A 10,250-nucleotide genomic window follows, 5' to 3' on the forward strand; every position below is an offset into this window, starting at 1 on the left:
TGTGGTATTGAACTGAAATAAGTGTTTTCGCCCAATTGCCAGTAGGAATATTTCTTTTGCAGCCGTTTTGGTTTATATGTTTTTTGCATCATGGCTCAAACACCGCATTTTTTTGTAAATGGTAGAATTTACATGGTACATAATGGTACATAGTGGTACACAATGGTAAAACAACAATATTCCAAAAGTACTGTAAGTTCTACATAACTGTTTCCCTTAACTAGGATCAGCTTTCAGTCTAACTAGTGGTTGTTGAGACGATCCAATAACCGAGTGCTAAAAAATGATAAGACTGTCAAAGATACAGAAGTCTGACGAAATCAAGTGCTTAACGACCGATCCTAAAAGCTTTTTTAATATTGGTCACTTATTGTCAAAAACTTAGCTTAACTTCGATCTAATGACCAAAACGATTGTTACTTAGCCAGAAACTTAGCACCAAATTCAGGCGATAATGTAATTAGTCCACATCCTACACGATTACAAACCCATAATACTATTTGCATATTAATCAGTTTTCCCAGTATAAAAGCTCCTGTTTACTCAGAAGCATCACATTCAACCTCCATCGCTTACAAGTATCAAAACTGCTTCAAGTCACCATGAAGGTCTATTTCGTCTTTGCTCTCATCATGGCCTGTGTGGCCTGTTACGCAGCCCAGGAAAGTACCAACTTCTACTGCGGTAGACAGCTGTCCAGGGCTCTGGCTGTGGTCTGCTGGGGAGCAGAGTCCAAGCGGGATGCCGGCTGGTGGCTGCCCCAGCATGGTGGTCACGCGCTGGCTGGCGTGCGCGGCAAACGCGGCCCTGTGGATGAGTGCTGCGAAAAGTCCTGTTCTGTCAGCGAATTGATGAGCTACTGTTAATTCATGATTTTGGCTACCAATGTTGATTAAATATATTGCGCTTTGAAATGAAATGGTGTATTTCTTTTTTATTGGTTTTGTGTTTTTGAATTACGCAACGTTCTATTGTAAATGTATAATTATAATTTTCATATTTATTTATTTAACAGTTTATGTACACACACAGAATACAGACAAGAAGAAAAATAAAACAGATAGTACAAAGGCACAGCTTTTTTCATAAGAAATCTCTTCCAGCTGGCCCGTTATGAGAGAGTTAGAATAGAAAGAATCATAATTATTTGAGAACTCTTTTCCTCCTTAACATGGGGTACATTTCTTCTGATATTTAATTTTATATGGTCTACAAACTTTTATTGTCATTTCTTAAAGAAGTCAGGCGTCCGATATTGAAACTAAACTGAAAAACTAATGTACAATAATGCAACATCAAAACCTATAGAGCCCAAAGTTCGAAACCAACCCTACGTATATGTATACCACCTACCCGGTGCGTGAATGAGAGATAATCGCAAGGGTTGGTCTCCCCGGCTAGTGAGGCACGAGGAGCATTCACACTCCGCCGGGCAACTGTGACGCACGAAGTTGATACCAGGGGTAGCTTACCTAACGTGGCGAATTTACCTAATGTGGGATAGGTTATATTTTGAAAAAAATGAAATTTGCGTAACTTACGTGTCTATACCGGGTGCGTGAATGAGAGATAATAGTAGAGTCAGTACTTATTAATTCTAAAACTATTGAAGAAACAGATATTACTTATTGTACACTAGCTGAAAATATGAGTCTTACTTTACAGTATTCTCAGATTTATCATTCAAGAAACCAACTCAAATCGAAATGCAGAAGTATTAGCATAGAAATCGATGAGCACATCGGAATACTACTCCTCCCTTCTTTCATATTCTGCCATCGTCAGGTCGTCGGTCTGTCCGTAAATATATTCGTTAAATATTCACAAGCTAGTTCAAAACCTGATTGAAAGTCCCCAACTTTGCGGCAACTTATAAAAAATGCAAGCAACGACGCGGGAGCGAAACTAGTTAGCATCCAGTATTATCCACTACATTATTTTATGAAACTATAACTTGTTGTGTTACGATTATAAATTGGTTACTATGTGGCTAATTGGAAATTAAATAATAGTAACGCATTTCCAAGTAGCTAGGTAGGTACTTAAATCATCATTCTATACTCTATACTCTGCAAAAACTCCTTAAAACGCTACTCAAACTTCTAAAAACCAAAACAATAACGAGATTTCATTAAAGTAACCCTTTCAACCTTAATAAGAACAACAACCAATAAAACACCAAACACAAGTAATAAAATCCTTAATTAAACGCCTTAAAGCATAGTTCAAAAGCCTACTCTGCCGCGTCGGCCATTTTAAATCCAAGACGGAGGTCCAATGAAGATGGCGCAGCGACAATCTTTCACAATGGCGGGAATTTCCAATAAAGCGCTAATGAAATAACCCACAGCCTCACGACTCACTCCTGGGATGAATCTGTGAGAATACTTTCATAACTATATGCGGACAATCAATGAGAATGGGATTGGGTTAAGTTCATTAGATTTTAGTTTGGAGTTAAAATTGCAGTTTGGGAAATGTGTGGCTAAATATATGCTATATTGCAATTTTATTTTAATGAACTAGTTTGTCTACCACAGATACACATTTCTTTTTATGACTTGTGGAGGTCAGATAGGCAGTCTCTCCAAGTGAAACAACGGTAGGCACTCAGCTGCATCCAGTTAGACTGAAAGAGAACCACGCAGATGATGAGTCTCAGCCACATATATATTTGGAACCTATAATATAATTGGATTATATATATGAATAATATAATTGGAACCTCTAAAAGATACATTTATTTACCTCTGTCCACAAGCCCAATTAATAACATTAATTTCCGTCATTTAGACCAATAACAGAGTACATTCCAAACAATACCACTAACAAATGAACAGCTCCAAATGTCAGTTTATCTACATAAGTGGCTGTGTCACCCGGATGAGTCCAGTGTCACCCGCGACTAAATTGTGACCCACAACTTAGATTGAGCGCGATGACTAACAACTTTCACAATGAACTTATTCTAACGGAAAAGTTTGTGTCATCGTGGTTTTTCTGTTTTGGTAGTTTTTCTTTGTATTACTGTGGGGTACCGTTATATTATTTGCCAAGTTTTATAATTCGTCTATATACTGATATTTTAAAGCTGAGTTTTTTATATGAACGCTCTTATCTCAGGGAATACTGGATCGATTTAAAAGAAAGACAGTGTTTGCTTCCAAATAGCTTTACTACTCATTATCCTGGTGCACAGACGAGTTCCTAAGGAACGCGGGTGAAACTGCTCTGTTGGATATTAGGTATAACGTACAATTGTACATCAGAATAATTTGGGATCAGTGGTAAAGAGCAAGGGCAGACGAAAATAGCTCTTTGATTATGCATACGGAATCCATCGGTTCCGCTTCCATTCAGATACGTTTGCAGAAGGTTGTTGTCAGAAATGCAGAAGGCTTCGTGTCAGATGGAACTAAGGTCTCATTAGCATTTCCAGTTGGTTAAGAGTGAGGCTTTTGATGTTTTAATAACCTCTTCTGGATAAACTTCGAACCGTCATAACAATCAGTACCAGGAACACTAACTAACTGCCTCGTTGGTCTAGCTGTCGCAAGTGCGGCTGCTGAGCACGAAGTCTCGGGTTCGATTCCCGAGTCGGGCCGAAATCGCTTTGTGGGTTTTAGAAGACTTTCACAAAGCAGCCCGGAGCCTGGAAGCTGGTGATTGATTCACCCGTGCATCGGAGAGCACGTAAATGTCGGTCCTGCGCTTGATCTCTCTCCGGTCGTGTCGGATTACCGTCCCATCGGGCTATGAGAGTTAAGGAATAGTGAGTGCACCTGTGTCTGCGCAAATGCTCGTGCACTATAATATGTCCTGCGTAGTTGGCTAATCTCCTTACATGAGAACAGCCGCCGTAGCCGATAATCGGCTAGGAGGACATCATCATCATCACTCACCAGGAACAGCTTCAATATTTCAAACAAGGAAAATACATATCCTACTTTTACATCGAACTGTAAAAATAAAACGCAACAGCTACGCCACCTACACAAACACAAAAACTCAATTTGAATCTCAAAAACAGATCTACAATTTCTAACATTTATCTCAACAATTCTAACGCTAGGATATCCCGCGTACAATCTACCATTATTCCATTATCCCTATTTCCTGAATGTGAAATAAAAGAAAACCTCTCGCAGATAGGTATGTGGTACATAACTAGTACATATGTGTAGGTAGGTATATAGGAGTAACTTCAGCAGAACAACGTCATATTCATAAAAGAATATATCCGCGGCAGGGGACTGAGACTGTGGAAGGATTGAGACTGGTCACATTGTAAGCGGGTAGCAGTAGTTAATCAGTTATTTATGAATTCACAAAGAATTTATTTGTCATTGGCCATTGACCATTCGTCTTTGGTCATTCGTCATTGATCATCCATTCGTCATTAATAATTCATCATCGGTCATTCGTCACCGTTCATTCATCATCGGTCTATCGTCATCAGTCATTCGTCATTGTCTATTCTTAATTGGTCATTCGTTCATACGAAAAAAATACAATATCAAAACAGCCTTCCCGCTTACACTGCTACCAATCTTTATAACAAACATGACCTACGTTGTACAGTCGCGCACAACGTCCGATGAGATTAGTGCCTCAGCGTGCAACAACACGTGTCGGACGACTTCTGTCGGCAGCATACACGTCCGCGCGAATATGCAGTAGAAAACTGTAAGACGTTGCCTGCTTAGAAAATCTATTCAGTATGATGCAGGGAGAAAATGTTAGAAAGGGGTAATGGGTACTGGATAATACATATTTGTTGAAAAATTTTCATTGACAATTCAAGCAATGGAAAATGTTATAAGTCTTTATAAGTATAGGGGTTTGTATTAGTTGGGTTCAGAATCTCGATTTGTAAAATATATAAACAGTATTGTTGGCATTTTACTGAGGTTTTATGTGACTATATACCTACAGAGAATTTTTTTTTAGGAATAAGGTTCTATTACAACAATAGTAATAATAACGAACTCTTTATTAAATGGTATACGTATACTGAACAACAAATTACATAAAAATAAACAAAAAATCTGAAAATACTCCGTCACACACTCCGTCGTACCGTGACAAATCTGTAATGACAGCTTGAAATAGGACCGAACGCATTTCTCCCGCACACAGATAAATAGAAATACATCTAGTACTTGTCTGGAAAAGATTGCAGTGGCCTGGAAGACCAATGCTCATGTTTTTTAAAAGGCATTTCACAAGTATAGCCACAATAACAAAAACCGTCTGCAAAAATCATTAACAGAAAACTTATAACATGATTCTAGAAGTCCCCGATCCCCAAAAACACTCGTTCCATTGCCTTTTTTTTTCAATTGATTTTCAGTTAGCTATAACTCTTATATAGTTACATTTACCTTTGATTACCCATGCCTGATGTTATGCTACGCTATTTTTATTTACCTTCATATTTTTCTCGGAACTCCTACCAAAACGCGGATACAAAATATTTTTACATAAAATTTTTACCCGAAAATAACAAAATACCCTTTGGCCAAAAAATCTCCAATTTAGAAACATACGCTCGTACCGTTACTGCGAAGTGGCTCTATTTCAACGACCCTCGAATAAAGACTGGCATTTTTTAAAACTTGTTATAAAACAAATGTATGGTAAAATATTTTGGATATTTTTATATTCTAGTTTTCCCAGAAGGATTTAAAACTAGCTTTTGCCAACGGGGTAGCGGTGGGTTGCAGTAGCAACCGTGACAGTATATGTAATATTCATTGTTGTCCATCCGTACCTTACGTCTTACGTCATCTTTAGCACATATAAGTATCTACCTATATTTTTTTTTCACCTTTTATTGCATAAGTAGTTGTATGTTTATTGCCAAAAAAACACTTATCTTACCAGTAGGTTATAGTTTCTGCAGCCATATCATCTTCCACACAATCCATCTACCATTTCTTTGATCACTGCACACACACTCCTCATCAATTTACTACTAAACAAATCGAATACTTCTCTCCAATTCCACAGACTTCTCCATAAATCCGTCACTAGTAGCCAAAGTAATCAGAGACCAGCTCTCAAAGGCCTTTCAGCTTTCTGGGCAGTCGATGTAGCCACCTGTTACGGCACAGCCGGACCGTGACGAACGGATTAATGTCTCTGCCAAAACTATGAGCTCCTGGTAGGTAATTGGCCCTTTGGTAGGCTAAGGCTAGTTAACAGTTCTCGGCAAATAACTCTGCCACTACAAAGATTATCTGCATGCTACAATTCAAAGTAGATTGAAAAATGTGTGTGTATTTGCGTAATGGCATTGAACCTAATGTGCCTTCTCTTGCTGTGCACTAACAGGGTGCGTAATTGTACTAAGCTTTAAGCCTCTTCAACATCTTTTTTAAGTTTATGTAATGCAAATAAATATAGGTATGAATTTGAATATGAAAATGCCTTGCTCAACAGTTGAGTTGAAGCCATTTGGCTTTAAAATCTCGCCCAAAGCAAAACCATTTGAACTGTTCATTCATTTAGAAAAAAGTATAAACTTCAGAACAATATATTTGGCGCGTATTATGACGACACGTAGCGAGTTCAGGATTACTCACACACGTCTGAGTTATGAGACGAACGACGTAGAAATATTATGAGAAATTGTACGACTCGTTTTTCGTGTGTTTTTTTGTACAGACTTCATTTCTTTAGCTAGGTTTTAAAAAGTGCGTTTGTGGGAATTAAATTATCTTTCTCTATACAATTATTGTCAAGCTGTAGAGTTTGATTGCTAGAAATTGTTATATTTCACATGACTGTGAAAGTTCACACTAAATTAGCACAGGTAAGCAAACAATTTAGATGAAACCATACCTAGACACAAGTGTGACTCTGGAGGCGTTTAAAGATCCAGTCCTTAGAACGCGGATAAAACCAGAGCTAAAAAGCTAGTTTTAAAAAAACCCTAAACAAATAAAACAGAGTGTCATATTCAACTGATGTCAAACCGGAGATCTTACCCGGATAGTAAGTTTGGTAATCGGATCACGGACAAAGTAATCGTATTGGAACGGATTACAATGACCGGTGGAACACGTCCAATCGTCGTTTTAGGACATAAGTATGATATTGTTATAGACTTATTTGAAGTTTTTTTGTGCTATATCGCTCGTAAGATGCTTACAAATGGGTTTTGAGATCCTTTCATATGTTGTTATGGAAATTTTGACACGTATTTTTGATATTACATAGTTATTTTTGGACGAATATGAGATAGGTTTACAATGTGAGGTTATATTATGATGGATAGCGTATTTATAAAATGGACATTGAATATGTAATAGGAATGTATTCCAGAATTTCTTACTTGTAATTATAATACCTCACTTATTACATGAACCTGTGAACAGCAATATTTTCTGAATAGTCTTTTTTTAATAAAAATGTTGCTTCGACTGATGTAGCGATAGCAAATTAATATACTTAAAGTCTGTTAATCATTTTTTTTTCATATTTATGACCAAGCTTCCATCAGTGAGTCCTGGTAGGGTATTCTAACACTGAAATAATGTTTCAAATCAGCCCCTTGATTCCTAAGATAAACGCGTTTAAACATACTCATTCTTCAGCTTTATAGGTAATATTACCTAAGTTTAGATAGTTATACCTAAGGTTAGAAGTTAGTACAAAAAACCGATTGAATTTAAAGCTGAAATATGAATTAGACAAAAACACAATTTAAAATCGTATGAAATATGGAAGTTTCCTTGCGTTTAATAGAAAATCGTTGGATTAAAAAAGATAGAAAAATGTGCTCGCAAACAGCTGGTTTCTTCATTTTTCACCTGAAGTAACAACTTAAAGGATTTAAGAGGCTTACTATAAGATATATTCGTCGTTTGTTGAATAATTTATTTGCGTAATTAATATCAAGTTTTAATAATTTTGTAGAAAGAAAAATTGAGCTTCTTATGGAGAAATATGTGTGTATACTTCTGAACTTAAAAAAAAAAAACTAGACACGTTGTTAATTTAGATTCGACTGACGAAAATCATAATTTTAAAATTACATACGCAGCCTTTATGTAATCGGGTCTAACTATCTACCCACTGTCTGTATGCTTGCCAACCTGGTTTGTTTTGGAGATCCTTCAATGCCCGAGGGGTGAAAAAGGGACGATAAAATTTGTATAGGATAACAAATTTGTATTCAACACATAAGTTTGTGTAGACGAAAATACACCTAGAATAAACAGACGCCAGCAATTTTACTTCGTAAAACGGGGATTACTTTTAGTTTTTTACCAAAGCTACCATAAAATGACTACTGGTAGATATATGAATCTGGTAGGTGTGTGATTCTGGAAATATATAGGTAATAGTCATCATCTCCCGAGCCTTTTAGTTATTTAATAGTAATAAAGTTTAGCTACGCAATGGCTGATAAAAAAAAAGGTGAAGGAAAACATCTTGAGGAAAGCTGGACTATATAGTCTGAAATCACCAACCCGCATTGAGCAAGCGTGGTGATTAATGCTCAATCCTTCTCCGTGTGAGAGGAGGCCTGTGCCCAGCAGTGGGACGATAAAAAGGCTGTAACAGTACAGTACAGTTAACTACGTAATAGTAATAGACAACAATTTAACTATAAAAATTGGTTCAGTTAAAAATCAAAATGAGAATTGTAAGGTAAAATCTACACTTTTTGTATGTCAACAAACAAAAGACAGCACATAAAACTGAATTATGTATAAAAATCCACAAAAAAGTAACTTTTTGCCTATCGGTACTGTCAACGTGGCATCGTACATACAACGCTCAGAACGCGGTTACGCCCGACACGTACAACCAGACTAGACTGCACGAGTACATGCCAGGTAGAAGTTTGTTATGCTATACAGCTTGCATCTCAATAATAATATTTTCATTAAAAGGGTGCTAGTTAAAGATAACGCGTGAAATGAAAACAGTACCTATAATATTTTTCCACAACAAACTCTATTTCTAAAACAATAGTAGGTAATGTGGATAATCAGACATTGGAGTGACCAGTCCTATAAAGTTAATCTAAACATCACCCTTATTTTTCCCTTACTGTAAAAATCATCAAGGCAAGTTATTACAATACATTAACACCGCACATTAGCAACACATTCTGCAGACACCCCTAGCACTAAATACAAACAAGCCAACGTGAGCCAATATCAAAAAAAGTTTAAAAATAAGCAATGGCCCGTGAACCGTATAAATGCGCGGCGCCAACTCATAAAAACTTCAAAGTACTCAATGAACAAAGAAAAACATCTTGACAAACTCTCGAAGCAAGTTATTCCTTCTAAAAATTACTTTTCGAATATAATTTTTACTGAAACGAGAAGTCAAACGCGTTTTAAAAAGCATAGCAATTGTATTCAATAGGGTTTAAACTTTATGCTCTGGCTACGAAAATCCATAGAGTTTATCTTTGTTTTTTTTTCAGCTGTATTTTCTTTGGCATGATCTTATGAAACCTGTCTTTATAAAATAAAAGAATACGAACAAGTGAGTCAAAATTGTGGATTAGTTCATAAGATTTTTTAATCGATTATCTGGACTCTAAAGTCAATAAGGATATCATCGTAACCAAATCTGCCCATTTAATGCTTACCCAATAACATGTTATAAAATATATATAATAATTGCTTCTCGTCAATGATGGCTTTTGCATCTCGACAGGCTTTTACAGATACAAATTAAAGAAAAATTGAACTTCTAAGTCGACTCCACCCCACTTCCCGTCACTGGAAGTTAGTAAAAAGTAAACTCCAGCGGTGGTTGATTTTTTGTTCATTTTGCGGAGAGCCCACGGCGGTGCTGTACTTATCAAGATATCGCTGAATATCGGGTAGCTCGTGATCTTTCCAACGTCGTTTATATTCACAGATGTAGGTGTATTCAGGAATAATGTGAGAGGAAGGTAAAGTTGTAAAAATCAATCCTCAATTTTCTGAGTAAGATTTTGCAAATTGGGCAATTCGAGAAATAATTCATTGTAAACTTCTTGTGTATTCTGTTGCTGCAATTCGAAAATGAAGCCAAAATGCCTTCTTTTGAGCATGGTCTACTCCTCTACTCTCAAATTGAAATTAGTCATAATCAAACCAGCAACTTTGTTACAGTGTCTCAAAGAAACATACAGGCAGTAATTACCATACTGGGAATAATTATCAGTAACATTAAGGTTAAGGCGACGAATTGGTCAACAATAATTCTATAACCGGCACGCGCATCTAAGGCGC

General features: G+C 36.7%; 1 protein-coding gene across 1 annotated transcript; it reads left to right on the forward strand.

Annotated features, from left to right (window-relative positions):
* Nucleotides 1–602: 602 nt before the first annotated feature.
* LOC124639041 (insulin-related peptide 1-like) lies at nt 603–866 on the forward strand. Its single transcript, XM_047176255.1, has one exon. The coding sequence runs from the start codon at nt 603–605 to the stop codon at nt 864–866; it is 264 nt and encodes an 87-aa protein (XP_047032211.1).
* Nucleotides 867–10,250: the final 9,384 nt, after the last annotated feature.

This window comes from Helicoverpa zea, chromosome 18 (genome assembly GCF_022581195.2).
Source record: "Helicoverpa zea isolate HzStark_Cry1AcR chromosome 18, ilHelZeax1.1, whole genome shotgun sequence".
Taxonomy (NCBI): domain Eukaryota; kingdom Metazoa; phylum Arthropoda; class Insecta; order Lepidoptera; family Noctuidae; genus Helicoverpa; species Helicoverpa zea.